Source organism: Peromyscus maniculatus, chromosome 16 (genome assembly GCF_049852395.1).
Source record: "Peromyscus maniculatus bairdii isolate BWxNUB_F1_BW_parent chromosome 16, HU_Pman_BW_mat_3.1, whole genome shotgun sequence".
NCBI classification, from domain to species: Eukaryota; Metazoa; Chordata; class Mammalia; order Rodentia; family Cricetidae; genus Peromyscus; species Peromyscus maniculatus.
Window position 1 is genome coordinate 55,335,669 of NC_134867.1, and position 21,338 is coordinate 55,357,006.

Sequence of the window (21,338 nt, forward strand, 5' to 3'; positions counted from 1 at the left end):
TGTTGAAGATCTTTGCCTAGTTTCACTCTATATTGTACCGATAGTCTTTCTTGTAGAATAATTTCTATACTATACCTTAATGTTTTATCTCTTAATTTGGAACACTCTTTTTTTTTTTTTTCTAAGAGCTTGAGGTGGTGGTGGTTGGTGATAGCAGGACAATGTGGAATTCTCCCACATTGACTCAGGTGCTGTATAATTTTGTGCATCTTAGGCAGGATTCCTCCAGAAATAACATTGTGCATCCTGACTTAAGGAGCATCTGTCTCATTAGCAGGGTGGTGGCTTTTGGCTACAGATTTGTTTGCTTTCTCTGCCTTTGTACCATGTCTCTTGTTGGTGAGATATTTTGATGGAAATATAAAAAATAGCACCCAAACTTGCCCACTGGTTTTTAGCATAAATTCATTTCTTGCCTGGGTCAGTTAGTACTAATATAGTCCCCAAATGTTATTTTTTAAGTTTGTTGTGTCTGTATTTCTTTGCATCTGTGAGCACGTTCCCTTCTCTTAATTTATATGTAAATATAATTGTATATAGTGTTGTAAACCCATGGATTCTTTTTTATTCATTGGCCTTTAAAAATCTTCCATGGTCAGTTTTGACTAATCAGAGATTCTTCAAGCTGACTCTTGGGCACTTTGATAAGTGTTAATTAGATTTTGGAATATCGCCTTATTTTCTGATATAGTAAGCTATTCCTGCTCAAACCTTGGTTTGGTTGCCATTTCTTCAAGAAACTCAGGCTTCATTTGGTGGCTATATGTGTGTCATTAGTCAAGATAGACATTTTATTTTACACACATACAAACAATTCTAGAGACATCTACAAAGCCATGAGTTCATCATACCTTCACAAGGTCCATCTGTATTTACTTTCCTGATAGTGAGAACCTTGGCTTCTCTTAATATAGCAGTGGTTCTCAACCTTCCTAATGCTGCAACCCTTTTATACAGTTCCTCCTGCAGTGCTGACCCCCAACCATAAAGTTACTTTCGTTGCTACTTCATAACTGTCAGTTTGCTACTATTGACTCGTAATGTAAATATCTGATATGTAGGTTATCTGATATGCTATACCTGTGAAAGAGTCATTTGACCCACAGGTTGAGAACCCCGGCTCTATAGTATGCTTACTAATAATTTATTCAGTCCTGAAGGTGTATGTCTTTGTAAACAGACTGTACTAACTGAGGCTTAATACTTTTTTATAGTTATCTTTTCTCTGTAGCATGAGAACATATAGTGCAAATACCAAGTTAAAAAAATCATTTGGTTAGGTTTTTTTTCCCCCTCTTTTAATGTGATCTGTTACTCATTTGAAATATAACTAGGTTTTTCCCCCTTGTATTTCATTTTTGCTTTTTCTTTTTTAAAAATTTAAGTCATTAAAGATAAATTAGCTTTAATCACCTTTTACTTTCTCTTTTTGAGACGGGGTTTCTCTGTAGCTCTGGCTGTCCTGGAACTATGTAGAACAGGCTGGCTCCAAACTCAACAGAGATAGCTTCCTTCTAAGATGCTGGGATGAAAGCTGTACACCACTATTCCTGGCTATCTTTTCCTTTTTCATAGCTTTAGCATCATTATCACTTGTGACAATAAACCATTTATTTAGCACTCTTCAAAACAGCATTGTATAGTTCAGAGTTAAATGTTGAGAGAAATTTAGGTAGAAGGAAGACACATTTCTAAAGTGTGGGTTCTATTGATAGGTCTGAGAAAATGCATGTTCATGGGTAGGTACTTTCTCCTGAGTGTGTCTACAGTCTGAGGAGTCAGCATACTTTTCCTTAGCAGTGCTTGAGGCCCACAAAGCTGAAGAGTGCTCACTGTGTCTGAGCATCATCTTCAGCATTGCTACAGCACATTTACCAAGATGAGCAAGCAACTCACAGTGAACAAGGAGCTGGAAGAGAGAGCTAATGTGGGGGAATGTCCTGAAACTTGGGCAGTTCTCCTCTGTCAGTCTTGTGAATGGTGGAATTACAGTTTGAACCACCATGCCAGGCTCATGGTTTCTTCTATGATTAAAACTTAGGTAGTAGCTGGGCATAGTGGTACACATTTTTAATCTCAGCACTTGGGGTTAAGGCAGGTGGGTCTCTGAGTTGGAGGCTAGTTTGGTCTCCATAGAAGTTCCATGACAGCCAGGGCTACATAGACAAACCCTGTCCCCCTAAGACACACCCACTTAGTAGTATGTTGAAAGGTCTATGAAAACAATTAAAGATTTAAATTGTACTAGTGGCAATTTATTAGGACATTAGCATTAAGCCTATTTGAATTCTTTAACATTTTATGTAATGTTAGTGTTCTTTATTATAATCATGTTCTTTATTATATATATGATTATATATATATATATAATCATGTTCTATATTATACAGTTCTTTATTATAATCATGAAACTAAGACTACTGTACTGTTAGAAATAGAGCTTGTTTATTTGAGAAGTTGTAGTTAATACAGCCATGGGGACTTGCTACCAAGAAGCTTTTTAATAAACTGGTGATTTCCTGTCTCATTTTGGTCATTTCACTATTATTACTACTACTCAAATTAAGAGAAAATAATGGTCTTACCTTTTCATTGTGATGTTGCCACAGGACTAGACAGCTCAAAGGAATGTGGACTGTTTGAATCATGGGGAAAATTTAAGCTGAAGGTTTTCATGTATCTACCTGTGTATTTATGTATTTTTTTATCTCATGAAGGATGATTTCTATCTGATTTTATGATACTGTAACTGAATACCATTGTAGTTGTATTGTGCATCTGTACTGGTAGGCAGAGAAGTCTGGTTTTGTTTTAGATTCCCTTGTTCAGTTCTTTGCATAAACTTGACTTTCGAAAGATGCCGTTCGGTAGACTTGAGGATGAGGAGTCATACTTCATTCAGGTGACACACCTATGAGTAGCCAGTCAGAGCAAATTAGTAGCCTGGTTTTTAAAGTCTTGTTTGTCTCTGTAGCTCAAGCTGGGACACATGCAGCTGTCCTCCTGCCTCAGCCTCCCCAGTGCTGGAATTACAGATTTGTAAACCACCATGCCCAGCTACCTTTATACATTTATATAAATCAGTGTTCTTGGTTTTTTGGGATGGATTTTTTTTTTTTTTAAGACAGTGTTCTTGGATGGCCTTAAACTTGCTGTGTAGACAGGATTGGCTTCAAACTCAAGGAGACTTGTCTCTGTCTCTTGAGTGATGGGATTAAGGGTATGTATTAGCACACCTGGCCAGGATGAATTTATTTATTTCTTAATATGGTTGCTGTCAAAGGAAGAAGGGACAGGTTATCAGTTGTGCAAGGAGAGGTGTGGTAGTCCACCACTCACATGGTAGGATTAGACAAGAACCCTAGAGGGCCTGACTCTTAGAGAAAGGGACTCTCATTGGTAAGGATTTTAAGCCTAAAGTCTTATTGAGGATTGCATAAAGTTCATGTTTAGGTGAATTTTGTCAAGTCATTTGGTAAGTAGATTAACAAACTCTTTAAGTTTTTGATTAAAATCTGTTTGGTTATTAGTTTGACACATGTGGAAACAGTATGTTTCCACAGTCCACTATCTTCCCTAGGGACTCAGTGTTTCCACAAAATACCATCTTCACTAAGGGCTCAGTTGTGTACATTTACATGGTTCCTAGCTGATGGGCTTGTTTTCTGTTTTTTGTTCATCTCTGTGTGTGTGTGTGGCACTTACATAGTTTTTATTTATTTTGGTGTTTTTTTTTTTCCCCCTTTTCTTTTCTCAAGACAGGGTTTGTCTGTGAAACATCCTGGCTGTCCTGAAACTCACTCTGTAGACCAGGTTGGCCTTGAACTCACAGAGATCCGCCTGGCTCTGCCTCCCGAGTGCTGGGATTAAAGGCGTGCACCCCCATCGCCTAGTTACTTAGTTATTTATTTCATGTGTATGGGTGTTTTGTTTACATACTTGCCTGTGTATTATTTGTGTGTTGGGGGCCTGCAGAGTTACAGCTGTGAGCTTCCAGTTGAGCCCTGGGAATTGAACCTGGGTCCTTTGGAAGAGCTGCTGGTGCTCTTGCTAGGCCCATTAGCTCTTGCTCTTTTTTTTTTTTTTAAAGACAAGGGCTTGCTATGTATCCCTGCTGCCTTGAACTCTCTCTTCCTACTTGAATCCCCCACACCATGGTTACAGGCATGGACCGCCATACTGTATGGGCATTCCATATAAGCATGGCTAGTTTTGTTCTTGGAAACCAAATCCCTTTTCTGAGCCAAAAGAACTGTGTTTGAGACATGAGTCTAACATATTTGATGTGGTACTATAGCAATTTTAATTTAGTTCTCACTCGTTATAAATCGAGAATATTCAAATCCTATCAGTCCTGTCAGGCCACTCTGAGGGAGAAAGTGGCTGAGCAGTCCTGACAGTGCGGAATCATTGGCAGAGTGCTTCAGGTCTGAAGTGTTCTGTTCTCCTCACATGCAACTCATTTTCCTTCAGGCCTGTGTTGGTTCTTTACACTTCGGAAAGTTTGATCTTAAGACCTGTTGACTCTTACTTTTCTGGTTCTCAGCCTTCCTTCCTTCCTTCCTTCCTTCCTTCCTTCCTTCCTTCCTTCCTTCCTTCCTTCCTTCCTCCCTCCCTCCCTCCCTCCCTCTCCCTCTCCCTCTCCCTCTCCCTCTCCCTCTCCCTCTCCCTCTCCCTCTCCCTCTCCCTCTCCCTCTCCCTCTCCCTCTCCCTCTCCCTCCCCCCCCCTCTCCCCCCCCTCTCTCTCCTGTTTCTTCAGGAAATATTTCCTTTTTGATTTTTGTTTTATGGGATTCAGTCCCACATCGCCTAGATTTTTTGTATAATCTATACTTGAAGTCATGCTGATGTCACCCCAAATCTAAATTTCCCTTCAACTCCCTTCTTGCTTTCAGACTTCAGCTTTCTTGGGGAGTAAAGCCATATTCCTAAGCATTGACACAGAACCTTAGGATTTCATCTGTCTTCTTCAGTCATGAAACCCAGTGAGCTGTTTTTTAATGCAGCCTGCATCCTTTCCTTCCTCCTTTATTCTCCACATTAACTCTTCAGTCCGTGCATAAATCCTTTCTCCTTTGCAGCTGTTCTTTCTTTAATTTATATGGAAGTTAGCATTTCGGTTTTGCTTTAATCACTTACATTTTTTAAAACTTCGAAATTGGGCATTGTACATGCCTTTAATCCCAACACTTGGGAGGCAGAGGCAAGCAGATCTCTGAGTTCAAAGGCCAGCCTGTTGGTCTACATAAGCTAGTTCCAGGCCAGCCAGGCCTATACAGAGAGATCTGTCAAAACAAAAACTAAAAAACTTTCAGATTCTCTTTTCTAGTAGTTTGACTATAGGCTTTCTATAAGACTATACAAGGGAGAATTCATGATCAACTCTCAAAGTAAACATGGCAGTTATTTATAAGGATGACTTTTAAATAAAATGTGTAGGGGGTAGACATGAGTGTGGTGTCATTGTGTACATGGAGAGGTCAGAGGACAACTTTGTGGAGTTGGTTCTCGCCATCTTGATGTGTGTTCTAGGGATTGAGGTTATGTCATCAGGCTACACCGTCTGCACTTTGCCCCTCTGAGCCAGCTTGTCTAACCCGCGAAGATGGTAGTATAAAACATCACAGGTGATGCGTGAAGTCTTGTGCTGTGCTGACCTTTCTTTCCTTCTCCCCCATCTGTATCCTCATGTTGGTGAGTGACTCCAGGAAAGCCCTCTACCTTCCTACAGTAGGGTACCAAGTTTCTGAAATTAAATTGTGAGGGGAAAAATTTATACCAGCCCTTGCCTCTGGCTTTGATATTACACATCTTTGAATGAGATCAGTATGCATTCAAGTGATTTTAGCTATGAGGAAGTTGAGTAAATTCATTCTGCTAGCTTGTATTGGACTATTGAATTACTTTCAGGGTCCATGTGTACTTAGTAGGTCAATTTTTGCCATGTGGACAATATGAGAAAAAACAAACAAACAACTTTTTGGCTCCTGTGTAATGTGAGGTCAGAGTTTTTTCAGTGTAAATGGAGAGGGAGGGAGAGAGCATTGAGTGTCTGCTAGAACACTGGTGTCAGACTATAAATTTAAGTGTAAAAGGAATTCCCTTCCCATCTTTGCGTACAGAAAGTCCTCTGTTTGGTACCACTTTGTTTTATTGTGCTGCTATGTTTTTAGTCTCTTAAAAGTTATTCATTAGATTTAGATTTGGGCAAGAAGTATTACCTAGAGAGTTTAATAATGTTATAATGTTTCCTTGTAGTTTTTCTTTTTTTTTCTTTTTTTTTTTTTTTTTTTTCCTGAGACAGGGTTTCTCTGTGTAGAGTTGTCTGTCCTGGAACTCACTCTGTAGACCAGGCTACCCTCGAACTCACAGAGATCCACCTGCCTCTGCCTCCCAAGTGCTGGGTTTAAAGGCATGCGCCCCCCCCCAAGCTACTTGTCATTTCTTAATACTGCCTTTTGATAGCTGTGAGCTATAACATCGTCTTTGAAAAAATACTTAATTTCTTGGGGCTGGAGAGATTGCAAGGTAGTTAAAAGCACTTGCTGCTCTCGTAAAGTATGTGGCCCTTTACAACCTCAGTTCCACGGGATCTGATCCCTCTTCTGGCCTTCTGGCACCAGGTACACACAGTCAGTATGTATATGTATATACATGCAGGCAAAACTCTTATACACATGCAATAAAAAAAAATCTTAAAAAAGCACTTCTCACTAGCCTTACAATCGAGAATATGGTTTGTGCCCTGATTAAGTAGTCAGCTGGTCTGATAGGAGTCTCTCTGAGGACTGATCAGTGTACTCCATTTTCTCTAGTGAAGCTGGGCTTGCGGCTTCACACCTGTGACCCCATCAGTTGGGGACAGAGGTAGGAGGTTGCCACAAGTTTGGAGCTGGTCTTCACTACATAATGTAGCTTTTTATGATGGTGGGAGAGGGAAGAATGGTAGGTTTTGTTTTGTTTTTGGACAATTATTTATGCTTATTATATCCAGTTGACAATTTATGGAACATTTACCTTGACTTTGTTTTTGTATTTAGTTCTTATGTTTAGGATATTATGATGAATTAAAATGTTTACATTTATTATTTAACATATTAGACATTTCTGTTATTTCTAAGGTAATTGTTTTAAATCTCATTGGCTATATAATACCTCACTGCCAATACCAGTGCAGAGCTGATTATTTCTTATCTTAATTAAGTTAAATGGGTTAACAGTATATCATATTTTACTGAATGTCTCTTCTTGGCTGTGTAGTGTTTTTTTCCTCTTTGTTTTTTGGAGTGGGTTTATTTTTATTTTTTATATCATCTGTAATGCTTATATGAAAGTGATTGTGATTATGGCCTTTTAAGTCTGTTAAGTCAGTAGAATTTTTTTGGCTCTTACATTTAGTACCATACTACTACCTTCTCCTGGGTGTTGTAGTTGTGTATAAAATGACCACTTTGCTTTTTTTTTTCTTGCTAGTTTCTCTTTCTGTGCTAAAAAATTGTTATGTGTATTTATTTCAAGGGTTTATATTGTTCTTACTGAAAAGAATTGTAGTTTCTTTAAAGTATTTGTTAAAAGTTGACTTCTTTGACAGTTTCATATTTTGATCATACTCACCCATTACCCTCTATCCCCTGCCACTTTCTCTGAGCCCCTCAGGTCCTTCCCAACAGGTCCTCTTTCATGACTGGCCCACTCGCCCACTCAGTTTTACTAGGGTTGCTTGCACAAACGAAGATGTGGTGTTATTTACTGAAGCACGGGCAGTGTCTGTTTGCAAGCATTTGCTTTGTCCTTTGAATGTATTTAGCACACATTTCACTTGATGTAGTCTAAGCGTTGGCTAGTAGTTGACAGGGATTTCAGTTCCAGTCAGCTTTGCCTTGCTTCTTCAGAGTTCTTTTATGGAGGCACAGTCCAGAAGGAGCCCAGGACTTGTTAGCTCGTATGTACCCACTGGGATTCCTACAGTCTCCAGATTTTAGGGCTCTTCTGTTTCCTATTCAGAAAGTTACCTGCTATGAGTGAAGCAAAGAAAAACAGTAAAACAGGACTACCTCCTCCCTCCATTTCTTAGATAACACATGCTCCTTTTCCTTGTGCTTCTGGGTAGATGCTCATGTTGTAAATGGGGCTGCCTTCCAACCCATGTTAGGGAGAGTAAAAAAGAGGCAGGTGCCGGCGGCGGCGCACACCTTTGATTTCCACCCTTGGGAGGCAGAGGCAGGCGGATCTCAGTGAGTTCGAGGCTAGCCTAGTCTACAAAGTGAGTTTCAGGACAGCCAGGACTGTTTCACAGAGAGAGCCTGTCTGGGGAGTGGGGGCGAGGAGAGCAGGACAGGGGGGAAGAAAAGTCCTCTCCTTGCTTTCTCCTCCTCCTCCTCACCATCTTCCCAGAGCCCTTTCTCTGCTCTTGGGCTTGGATACAGGGCAGGCTTCCCCTGGCTGCTCTGCTGTGGTTGGCTGCACAGCTCTGACTTGTGCCCGCTCTGGGCTCTGAGGCTGATGGAGGAGGAGGAGCCCATGCTCTGGAACCTCCTTACCTTCTGTCCCAAAGCTCCTCCTGCCTGCATCGGGCAGGGTTGAGTAAGGCTTGACACTGGTCTTCAGTCGGCCTGCTCTTTTACTTCAGAGTCATTGGGTAGTTTTGTTTAGTCCAGGGTTTTCAGTTGCCATCATGGAGGGGCTGCAGAAGGGGACTTATTCTAGCCATCTTGACCAGAAGTGTGTACTTCTTAAGAATATTTCTAGCTCTTCCATTCCAAGAATTTGACTTGACAGGACCTCTATACACAAGTTTTTTTGGCTTAAGTATAGTTCTTTAATAATGTTTGTTTATAGGGAATGTTGATTTTTATTTTTGCACCAAATGCAGTTTTGAACTTATTTAGATTCTAAAATATTTTTCTTTCAAATAATATTCAAAAACCAATATTATCCTTAGATAATTACCATACTTGAAAAATAGGATATTCTTAATTTAGTATTATCCATAATGAGAATGCTTATAGCCCATAGGAAGGGTGGCTAGTTGTAAAACATACCAAAATCCATGTTGTCATAATAGTGTTGATAGCTACTTTTATTTGTAATTTTTGGTGCTGGGGAATTGTGCACCCAGGTGTCACACATGCTAAACACCGGTCTAATACTTGAGGTATTTTAGGTTTATGATGTTAGGGAAACAAGTATTTCCCTTCCTTGGTATCTTTACTTCAGAAAATGTTTCAGATTTTCTTTTTTATTCTGAGGAAGATGTACATTATTGCATACTCATTTGTATGCTGTTACTGTCCTCACTGTGCATCTTCCTGTATCTTCAGACTGTTAGTTCATTGGACTGTTGTCCTCTTCCAGAGCATGTGAGTTTAATGACAGACTTGATGGCCTGATGTTACATTCCTAGTGTCAGCGAGTAGGTTTTGAATGAGTGATGAATTGTGAAATTATGCATAATTTGTTTTTTCTTTTGTGGTTTTAAAAACATTCCAGATTTTCTGTATTAAAATATTTTGGCCAGGCTGTGGTGGCGCATGCCTTTGATCCCAGCACTTGGTAGGCAGAGGCAGGCAGATCTCTGAGTTTGAGGCCAGCCTGGTCTACAAAGCAAATTCCAGGATTTCCAGGGCTACACAGAGAATCACTTTCTCAGAAAAAAAAAAATTCTTTTTGAACTGGAAAATAAAGGTAGATTAGGGAGATGGCTCAGTGGATAAAGCCACTTAGTGTCAGGCCAAATGATCTGGTCTGTATGGCAAGAGAGAACCAACTCCTGCTAGTTGTCCTCTGACTTCCACTTGCAGTACACACACTCACACACACCATATAATTAAAATATGTTTAGGAGGAGAAGAAGGAAATTTTCCTGTGTCCTGCCTGCTCCCCGGCAGTCCAGACAGATCTCTCCCTCCCATGGTCCCACAGCCGCTCAGACCCAAGTAAACACACAGAGGCCTATCTTATTTATAACCTGTATGGCCTAATGGCCCAGGCTTCTTGCTGGCTAGCTTTTATGTCTTAAATTAACCCATTTCTATTAATCTATGTCTTGCCATGTGTTCTGTGGCTTACCTGTCTGCTGGCATGCTGTTCCTTGGGTGGCAGGCTGGCATCTCTTTCACTGTCTTTCTTCTTTCTGTGTATCTGCTTGGATTTCCCACCTGCCTCTAAACTGCTTTGCCATAGGCCAATGCAACTTTATTTATCAACCAATCAGAGCAACACATATTCACAGTACAGAAAGACATGCCACAGTAAAGCATACTTTTAAAGTTAAATTATTTATGTTTGATATTAGTTTTATTTTTATTTTACTATAAATAACTTTTTGTCTTGTTGAATAAAGTTTTATATTTTGCCCTCTCCTCAATAGATGCCTTTGGATTACTTGATTCTAAGGGTTTAATATGAAGTAGGAATCAGCCTGTGCTTTTGAAAGCCTAGTCTAGGGAATTCCAAAAACTGTAACATCTCCTCTATCAGTCCCAACTCTTAAAAAGATGAATTTTTTAAAGACAATTGCTATTTCAGTTGTAACTTCAGCTCATATTGCTTAGAGGTATATTTTAAATATTTTCTACAAAGAAATTCTTGGAAATTTTTTTTGTGAAGAGTTAAGAGTGTGTTGATGATAATCTAAATAAAATAATTATGAAGTTGTTTTACAAAATTCATTAAATTGACAGCCACAGGAACCATATTCATTTCATCCTTTATCATGGGCGTTGAGATATGAGGCAGAAGTATTATTTCAGTTTTGTGAATGAAAGATACCTGTTTAAAAAAATGTACTACAATGTGTGTCTTTTCTGAATAATCCCAGCAGATGTCTACTCCAGTGCCTCAGGTAAGGTACTGATGGAAGGCTGGAGAGAAGGTTGTGTCCAACTGTGGCTTAGTGACCCTGAGCTTTTTAAGGTCACTTAACAGGAGCATGGTGACTTAGAGGCAGCAGGGTCACTGAGAGGTCCACCACAGCATGAGTGACAGCTGCTTCCTTGCAGCCAGAATTGTAGGCTGCTGTAGGCTGCTCTACTGGTTTTTTTCCTCCAGTTGCTTACTGCTTGCATAACCTGGGGGAGGGGCCTCATGCCATTTGTAGCTTTTTTGAGGCCTTTGAGGGTATTTTTTTTGTTTTTTCAAGACAGGGTTTCTCTGTGTATCCCTGGCTCTCCCGGAACTCACTGTGTAGATCAGGCTGACCTTGAACTCAGAGATTCCCCCTGTCTCTGCCTCCCAAGGGCTGGGGTTAAAGATGTACACCACCATGTAAAGGTTTTTAGACAACAACTTTATTAAGATATTCACCCTATGCATTTCATCTATTGAAGTGTACAGTGTATGAGTTTTTGTATATTGCATTAATAATTCTTTAGAGCTATGATAGCCAGGCAGAATGATTCATCTCTGTGATCCCAGTATTCCCCGAGTTTTAAAAGTTTCAAGAACTTTCTGTGTGTGTGTGTCTGTGTGGGGTGAGCCTCCCTCAGCCCTCTGCAGGGGATGTTTCAATTTAAAGAAATATCTATATAGCACTCCATTTTCCCTCTCCCTCTTAGTATTTTATCTACCCCTTTTTTTGTGATGCTCTGAGCTTAGAAAGGGTAATATCCATGTCTGCTTAACAGCCCCCTACTTATGGCTCAGCATTGGGCTGTTCTACCACAGCAGTGGTTATTTATTTTAGTATGAATGGTTATGAGTTTCTGTAGTAGCCACTGCCCACTGCAAAGAAGAATATCCTTCCTAAACAGAGGGTGACAGCATCAGCAACTGTGGGAGTAAGCATAAATGTCTAGAAGGTAGTTTGACAGGCACATCACATCTGGCTAACAGTAGCAGTTAGTCTCCTTTTGAGGCCTGTGATAGCCCCAGCCACACCTTTTTATCTTGGCTTAGAATAGCAAATACGGTTTCTTCAAGGAAAGGTATTTTTAAAGTCAATCAGAAAATCTCATCCATCACCATCATGCCTGCAGTCACATGTTGATAGTGTGCAGTCAGAGTCCATGATCAAGCAGGGTTTTTGGGGACAGTTTTTGCACAGCAGATTGTGCAGTATCTTCCAGAAAGTCAGTGCACAGAGCAGGGCATGTCCAGCTCATTAATGGTGGATTTCTCCCAGTCCTGCAACCAAAGCCTCTGCTGTCCTAGCAAAAAAGGACTTGCCATCTGATTTGGGTGAACAACCAACACCAGTGGCCATAGCCTTTGTGATTTATGTATAGGGTGTGTGGGGCCTCCCCAATCAGAACTCATAGGGATGGAGCTCACTGTGGGCACAGGGATTTTCATTTAATAACCTTACAGCTTCTATGAGTGTTTTTTTCTTTTCTTTTTCTTCTTTATGTAGGGTGCATTTATTTAAATTAACTGTTTGTTTTTTCAACTGTTTTCTAAATCTGAGATACCAAACAGTTGGTATTATATAATGAAACATTACAAAGGGTGAGCAGGATCTTTGACTGTCCATGGCTGTCCTTTTTTTTTTTATTTTTTATTTTTTTTATTTTTATTTATTTATTTTTTTTGGTTTTTCGAGACAGGGTTTCTCTGTGTAGCTTTGCGCCTTTCCTGGAACTCGCTTTGGAGACCAGGCTGGCCTCGAACTCACAGAGATCCGCCTGCCTCTGCCTCCCGAGTGCTGGGATTAAAGGCGTGCGCCACCACCGCCCGGCATGGCTGTCCTTTTTGAGGAAGTACCTGTTGGTTTTGGATACAGCACTTAGCAGAGTATTTAGAAGATCACTTAGCAAGTTCCAGTGCAGCATGGGAAGATTGTGGCAGTTGTTCTGGCAGAAGAGCAATGGTGAGGTGCAGCCGTGCGGCTGGGAGACACTGCTGTCTTCGTTAGCTCCCCTGCTTCTTCATCCTGGAGTGCTTCCAGGGGTACCATGCGCTTCCACCCCCATGGCTCGGTGGGCTTGGTAGCGTTGCCTCACCTGGCTAAGGACCAAGGGAAGCAGGCTCACATTTTTTCCTACCTTGACTGCCACTGTAGCTGACTTGTGGACTGGTTTTGAGGCCACTGCCTTCCCCCGGCCACAGCTGGCTGCCAAGGTGGGTAGGTAGGTGGACAGTCTCTACCCCAGTGTACTTTGTTGCATCAGTGGAATGTGCACAATGTATTCTAAGGCACTGACTAATTCCTCCCCATTTCCTAGTCTCGTTTTAAACCTGTGCGTTGTGTTCGGGTTGTCATCTTTTCCTTTCACCTTTTGGGGAACTTTTGCTCAAGCCTTGTAGAGACACACAAATGCAGCATTTGGCTTTCTGACATTTCTTTCCTTAAGTAATTTCCTGTCAACAGGTCTCTTGTCACATTTACTTTAAAGTGATCTGGACAGACCCCTTTGTTTACCCTTGTGGGTAGCCCCTCTTGAGTGCTTGAGCAGCTTTTGCCCTTATTTACACACTACTCTGAAGTCAGTCACACCCACAGAGCTGTTCCTGTCTCAGAAAGACCATTTCCCACCATGCGCTCAGTGCTGGTGCTGAAGCCTCCATTCCAGATGTGCAGTGCCTGCTGAACTAACTTCATTCTAGCTCCCTGTGACCAGCCCTGTAGGGCCTGGTGAATTAGAATTAAACACTCTCTCTCACACACCCAGTTTTCCTCAGTAATGTCTGTCTTCTTTGCTTCCCACTTATATTTATGGGAATCTTAACAGACCATAGTGAAGTGTCTCTAAAGACTGGCTCATACCAGTCTATCAGGGATTGATTGCCATTATGTTGTCTCAGATTGTGCTGCCTTTGTCTCAAGGACAGATGGCTAGGTATTGTCTGGTTTCTCCATTCCCCTGGCACTCAGACTGATCTTATCTGCCCACATGGCCCATAGCCTCATGAACAGGACCGTGGGGAGTTCTTTTCATTTCTTATTTAAAAGTCTTTCCCGATTTAAGCAGTTCAGATGGAGTATATTCCTTGTTTATCAGTTTCAGTACATTTTGAGACCCTTATCTGCATGCTGAGTCATAGATTTGGCCATCCTGTATTAAAGGTCAGACCTGAGAAGTATCTTTTTTTTTTAATTTAAAAATATTTAGTATGTATATGTGCATGATATATGTGTGTGTGTGGCTGGGGGTGCATATGATATGGTATGTATGTGCAGGTTAGAGGCCAATGTTATGGAATCAGTTCTCTCTTTCCACCTTATGGATTCTGGGTATCAAACTTGGGTTGCTAGACTGTTCAGCAAGCACCTTTACACAGAAACATAATTTTATAATTGTGTGGGATACATTCATCAAGGAGGTATGCTATCCATACTGTGTAGACAGTGGCTATTGGAACATCCTCCCCTTTTCCAAAAGATGCTCTACTCAAATGGCTCCACCTAGATTCTATGTGTTATTATCACAGGGAACGCACAGCTATCACTACAGCGAGGCATACCATATTTTACCTTATATTGGGAAAAAGTAGTCATATTGGAATTGCCCCATGAATTCTTGACCCTCAGACAGATTGGCCTTATTTGCTTGTTTGACCATCCTTTGCAGGGGCTGTGCGGTGTCTCCTCTTCTCACTTGGGTTATGTTAGTCTGTGTTTGGACACCAATTGTGTTGTGTGACTATTCCTGGGGAGAAATGTACAGATAGGCTCTCATCCCAAATAGGTTACTGATGACAAACCAAAGAAGAAAGTTCCCCCCATCTAGCTGGATGAACCAGTAAGTTTATTAGGGTTAGTTCCAGAGCTCATATCACTCACAGGCCCATTCAGCATGGGTGCCAGCTCATGAAACCCATGTCCTAGAGCTTCCTGTTTCTGTTATGTTTCATGAACTTCCTGAACCTCTCGTGTGTGTGTGTGTGTGTGTGTGTGTGTGTGTGTGTGTGTGTGTGTGTGTATTTGTATTTGTATTTGTATTGCCTGTTGAGTTTCCTGAATGTGAGGATCCCTCTCCTTTCTCCTTTACTGAAAAGAATGAATGTTCAATTTGGAGGACACCTGTGCTTAACAGATATGAATATATTTTATTCTTTTTTCCAGTGTTCTAATTGATTTACTAATAACAATAACATGCTTTTAATTGATAGGAAAGTTTCATCCCCCCCCCCCCCCCTTTATAATGTCTTAAATGACTGAAATTTTTTTCCTTATAGTTCTTGAGGTTAGGCAGTCAAGGCACCAGGTGCTGACCATTGAGTTCCTGGGAGAAACTATTCCTCTCTGGATGGATACTTGCCTTCTCACAGAGGAAGGGAAGGGTGGGGTGCACAAAGAGTTTGGGTGCATGAAAGAATATGCATGTCTGTGATCAAAAAGCTATGTGATACCTTTTTTTTGTTTTGTTTTTGAAAGACAGTAATCCTGTTAGCCTGCAGCTGTTTGTCTATATGATGTCATTTAATTACCTCCAAAGAGAGCCTATTTCTAAATATAGTCATAGTGGAGGTTGGAGCTTCAATATAAGAATTTTGGAGAAGGTGAACCATGGAAATGGTGTATGCATAAGTGGACCAGAATAAAAATAATGAAATATAATTTTCAATGTATCATAAACAAGTGATTTTGCAGTCTCTGATTATGCTTGATCCCCCAAAGAACAATGTTTTCCACTTGAACTTAAATGTTACCTTCCCTCATTCCAGCAAGTGTTAGGGTGGGCCACCCCAAAGTCCAGCATGTGGGTCTGGTTGTAGCTGAGATGGTAGGTCCTGGTCACTAGTATTGCAGCACAGACAAGGGACAGAGCCATTTCTCCTAGGCCCATGCCATCGGGGCCAGCTCTCCCACACCCATGGTGAGGGATGGGTCTGTCTCTCCTGAGTGTGTGTGTGTGTCCGTTCAGGGCCGGTGAGGTGTGGAGCTGGCTTAGCATGGCCCTTGGGTTTTAACATACATGTTTCTTGTTACCCCCTGTGGCAACAGGAACTGTGGATATTACCCAGACTCTGGCTGCTGCTGGGCCATGGACTCAAACAGCAGCCTGGGGCCGGGGCAACACCATGGCCCTGTGTGGCGGTGCAGGCAACCCAGATTGACATGGCCCCTGGTGGTCCCATGGCCCTCAGACACCAACGTGACCATAGGTTACAAGCCAGACCCTGGGCATCTGTGTGGCCTTTGGTGGTAGCATGGGCCACAGACATACATCAACATAGAATTTGGCCATGGTAGGACCATGGACCCAGATAGGTTCCTTGGTAGCAGCTGGTGCTTGGATGTCCCCATGGCACCAGGTGGCAGCACAGGCCACTCAGATTGACATGGCCCCCATGGCAGCATAGCCCTGGGACACCAACATGGCCTGAGGTGGCAGCTCAGACCTCTGGGATCAACATTGCCTTCAGTGGTGTCCAGAGCCACAGACAACAGCACAGACCCTGGCTGTGGTAGGGCCACAGACCCAGACATGATCCTTGACAGCAGCCCTGGCCCAGGTGGGCTGTCTGTAATTTTTCACTAGAATCCTAGGTGGTTTCCGGTTTGCCAAGCAGTTGGTGTGTAGTTAGCCACTTAGTAACTTAAATTGCATTTAAGGAATGTAAACCCTTTGTTTATTAATGTCAGTCTCCATTATCTCTGTAGCAGTTCTTTTTGAAAAATAAAGTACTAGACATAATTAGACAAATGAATGGCTTCCAAGGTGAATGGTAAGACACTGAAAACAGAGAAACTTGGTAGTGGAGATGACGGAAGCCTCCCCTCTTTAGGTGATGGAGGGAGAGGTACACATGAGCTAGTGGGGAGGCCCTGGTAGAGAGGATTCTGAGTAGAAGAGAGCACATCTCATTTTCAGGGCACCGTGGCAGGGAGGGAGAAGATGTGTGCTAAGAGCAAGAGGCTGTAAGCATGACACGAGAGGAAGCTGACCGTGCTGATGCTAGTTACACAGCGAGAGCCTTCAGTAGACAGTTTTCCCCAAAGGGAGGTTCTTGACTGTTGAACTCAAGAAGTGGTGGAAGTGGTTTTTTTTTTTTTTTTTTTTTTGGTTCTTTTTAAAGATAGCTGTAAATGTGGTAGGAGAGCATGCCTTACTCATTTACATGTTCTCCAGGTGAGGCATGGCAGTTTTCACTATGGTCTGTTTGTTGTGGCCAAAGCTTAGCAAATAAACTTTTAAATACTGCCTTCACCATAGTGTTACAGAATGCAATAGAATTTTTAGTCAATTTTCATTTAACCCTGGTTCTCTAGCATCTTAATTTTTCTGCCATTTCTTTTAACTACTTTCTCTCTGAACATTATATGAGGAATTTTAAAAACAGATCAAAGGGCAGATTGTTTTGAAACATTAAATACCTTGACCTTTTAAAAGGTTTATTCATTAATTTTTTTCCTTTGCCGCCCCTCTTTTCTTTAGGTTACGTTGTAAAGCCTTGGCTAGCCTGGCACACTCGGCATAGACTAGGCTTTTCTTCGAACTCAGATGCCTACCTGCCTCTGTCTCTCCAATGCTGGGATGACTAGAGGCGTGCACCACCATGCCTGGCTGTAAAAAGGTTGATTGTGATAAAATTCACATGTAAAGTCAGGCAACTCAATATGGTCATTTGGGTATATTCACCACATGCAATTAACTTTAAAATATTTTCTTCACCTTCAAAAGAATTACTAATCATTAGTTGTTCCCCACCCCCCAGTACCTAGGATTGAACCCAGGTCCTCAAGCATGCTAGGCAAGTGTTGTACCACTCAGCTAAATCTCGTTTTCTTCTTTAACTGAGCATAGTGTTTCCGAGGGCCAGACACAGTGGTGACACATGCTTGGAATCTTAATTACTCAAGGGACTGAGGCAAAAAGATTGTCAGTTTGAGGTCAATATGGGTAATTTAGTGAGATACCTCACCCCCTCCCCCAAATTCCCAAGATTCATGTGTAACATATATCTAAGATACATACTTTATATCTGTATCTATATATCCTAATTCCTTTTTATGGCCGGCAGTTCATTCAGTTGTGGTACTTTTGTCATTGGTTCATGTCATTTGGGTTGTTGTTACTTTCTCAGTGAGCTCTTTGATGAATTTTATATGAATGATTGTTTAATGATCATCAGGTGCAAGTTTTCTTTCTTTCTGTTTTTTTCTTTTTTTTTTTTTTAAGGCAAGAGTCTCACTATATAGCCCGGCTGACCTGATCTGGAATTTGCTTATGTGGACCAGTACTGGGTCTAAAGGTGTTGGCCACCACACTTGGTATCAGAGGCACACATTTCACTAGTTACAGTGTACTGGGGTGGAGTTGGCTAGATCACATGGTGACTGTCTTCAGTATGTTTTGAAAAGCTACCATGCTCTTTTATCTCTTACATTTGATGTGCTGTGTGTGGTGGGTGTGCATGCCGGAGTGAGCCTGTGGAAGGGAGGATTGGCTCTGTCTTTACACCATGTGGATTTGGGTAACGAACACAGGCTGTTAGGTCTGGAGGTGCTCACCTTCCTCCACTGAGCCACATCGCTAGCTCTTAAGTGTGTTAGAAGGTTGTTCTACTGTTTGATACTCACACTGGCAATGTATGAGGATTCTTCAGTTTTTACATTCTTCCTAATTCTTTTTATTGATCATGAGTAAGCAAGTGTGAAATAATAACTGATTGTAATTCCGCATTTCCCCTTGTTAGTCCTGTTGAGCTTTTTTTTTTAAAAAGCTACCCTTGTATTTCATTGAATATAAAAATGTTAGTAGTTTCACAGTTGCTTAGAGGCACTTGTGATAACATATGCTTTTCTTTTTTTATCAGTTATATTCGCTGAATGACTATAAACCACCCATTTCTAAAGCGAAGATGACCCAGATTACAAAGGCAGCCATCAAAGCTATTAAGGTGAGTGATAAATTTGTGACTTTAAATAAAAATAACCCTTATGTGTGTGTGGAGGGGGTGTTGGTGGAGAATATACATGTACCACATGTAAGGGTCATGTGGAATCCAGAGGCTTTATCAGGTATCTTCCTCCATTGTGTTCTAACCAATTTTTTTTTTTTTTTTTGGGACAGTCTGTGGGATGGTGTTACACTGTCAATTTGACATGCTCTAGAATCACCTGGGAAGTGGGCCTGGGACATGCCTGTGGGGAATTACCTTGATTGCCTTAATTGAGCCGGGAAGACTGTCTCCTCTGGATGGTGAGACTGTTCCCCTGCCATATAAATGGAGAAAAGGAACTGAGTAGCAGCAGGCATCGTATTTGTTGTTGCTGCTGCTTTACATTCTGATTTTTGTTACTCTGTGGCCTGTGCTTGTGAATGTGGGCACTCGTGCTGCGGTGCATGTGTGGCGGGCGTTCAGAGGACACCTTTCTCGCCTCTACCCTGGGATATGAGGATTGCACTCATGTCCTGGAGTTTGTTTGGGAAGTACTTTTAGCCACTGAACTATGTCCCTTGTCCTCTGCTTCTTGACTAAGTGTCTCAAGCTCTGCTCCTGTAACTTCTCTGCTGTGATGGACTGACCTGAAACTGGATTGAATTGCTTCCATTAGGATATTTTATCCTAGCAACAGGAAAATACTGTGTTAGTCAGGGCTCCCTAAGGAAACAGAGGAGACTCTATTTATAAGGGGTTTTATTAGAGTGACTTACAGGCTGTGGTCTGGATAGCCCACCAATGACTGTCTCATGACAGAAAGGCCAAGAGTCTGGAGCTGGAGTCCTGGAGGGTTCCTAGAGAGCTGCTGGTCTTCAGTCTGCATTGGAGTCCCGAAGAAGTAGATTTTAATACCAGTGAAGACGTACGTACTCAGCACTAGGATTGATGAACTTGCCAGGAAGGCTGAGGGCAAGTAGGGAAAAAGCCAAAGCTTCCTTCTTCCATGGCCTTTCATGTGATCTTTGCCACCTCAGATGATCTGATTAAGAAAATCCCTCGTAGGTGTGCCTTGGAACTTGGGTTTTAGTTGATCCAGAAGGAGTCAAGTTGACCACCAAAGTTAATCCATTCTTTGTTAACTTGACACACACATCACATACCCTCTTGCTTAAATTCCAAATGAAAACACTTACCAGGGCATAATTCCACTTAAGTACCCAGGTAAAACTGCAAATGCAGTATGTATTCTAGAATAGTTGGTACTGTCTCTTGAGGTATGCTTAGTATTTCAGTGTTATCTCAGTCTGTATTACATTACACGGTAGATAAATAGACTAAAGAAAACATGGATATCTGCTTAATACATGTGTATGTATACACAAACAGGTTCTTAGCAGAATAGGACACAAGCACTCATGTCAGGTACAACTGCCCTTTCTGCAGCTGGTCACGGACTTCAGACTACCTCCCTCTTCTCCCCATTCTATGTGTGCCCCACCCTCAGCAAGCAGTGATTTTGTAGATTTTACATATTTACTTCGGCTTTATGTTGTTGATGCATGCTCGGTGTGGAAAAGAAAATCTGCCACCTGCACACCCCACATTTGCATAAAAATACATTTTGAAAAGATTCTTTCAGCTTAAGAGAGGCTCAGTGGTTAAAAGTGAACTAGTTTTAGAGTGGACCTGGGTCCAGTTCCTAGCACCCACACGGTGGCTCACAACTGGCTTATAACTATATCCAGTTCTAGACGCCCTGCCCTCCAGGGCCACTGGACACACACATACATGAAGGGAAAACACTGATACATAGAACAAAGAAAATAAAATGAGTAACCTTTTTAAAAATCCATGAAAACAGTTTTTTTGTTTGTTTTGTTCTTCAAGACAAGGTTTCTCTGTTTAACAGCTTTGGCTGTCCTGGAATTTGCTGTGTAGATCAGACTGGCCTCGAACTCACAGAGATCATTCTGCTTCTGCCTCCCAAGTGCTAGGATTAAAGGCATGTGCCACCATCACCTGTCTGAGGAAACAATCTTTTATATTTTGAAGCAAGCATTTTTTTTTTGTATTTTTCTTAGGCAGGTGATAGTTTGGATAGCCGTGGTATGGAGATGGTGTTCTGACATTGGCATTTGTCTCACTGACTACAGATTCTTAAATATAAGTTGATGAAAGACTTCTAAATACAAATTAGTGTATTGGTTTTTTCCTCTTATTGATTCTATATAGATTTAAAAATGAATCAGTATGGAATCATAATGGAAAAAAATTTGGCTTAAAAAACTTTTAAGTTCAGTCATAGACAATATCTTGTCTCGTGGTCTAAGACTTCCTTCAAGTAAGGATCTTAAAAATAAATGATTACTTCTAATGAAGTAAGTACTAACCTATGAACATTTAGTGGTCAAATCATTAGTCATAACTAGGTATATAATAGCAATATATTAACTATAACAAATTCTTAATTACTAGTTATTACTACCAAAAAATTCAGTTTATTCTTGTAAAGTTTTGCACACGTGTTTGCCATGGCATATGCTTAGAAATCGGAGAAGAAGTGTGCAGGA

The 21,338-nt window shown here is 41.3% G+C and overlaps 1 protein-coding gene across 3 annotated transcripts in view; it reads left to right on the plus strand.

Annotated features, from left to right (window-relative positions):
• The window catches only part of Scaf8 (SR-related CTD associated factor 8), an 82,971-nt gene that overhangs the window by 9,819 nt on the left and 51,814 nt on the right, over positions 1-21,338 (plus strand). For all 3 annotated transcript variants that reach the window (XM_076552845.1, XM_076552844.1, XM_042262352.2), the window contains one exon: positions 18,700-18,783. In XM_076552845.1, the coding sequence (XP_076408960.1) occupies positions 18,745-18,783 (39 nt within the window). In that variant the 5' untranslated portion in view covers positions 18,700-18,744. The remainder of the gene's footprint in view (positions 1-18,699; positions 18,784-21,338) is intronic.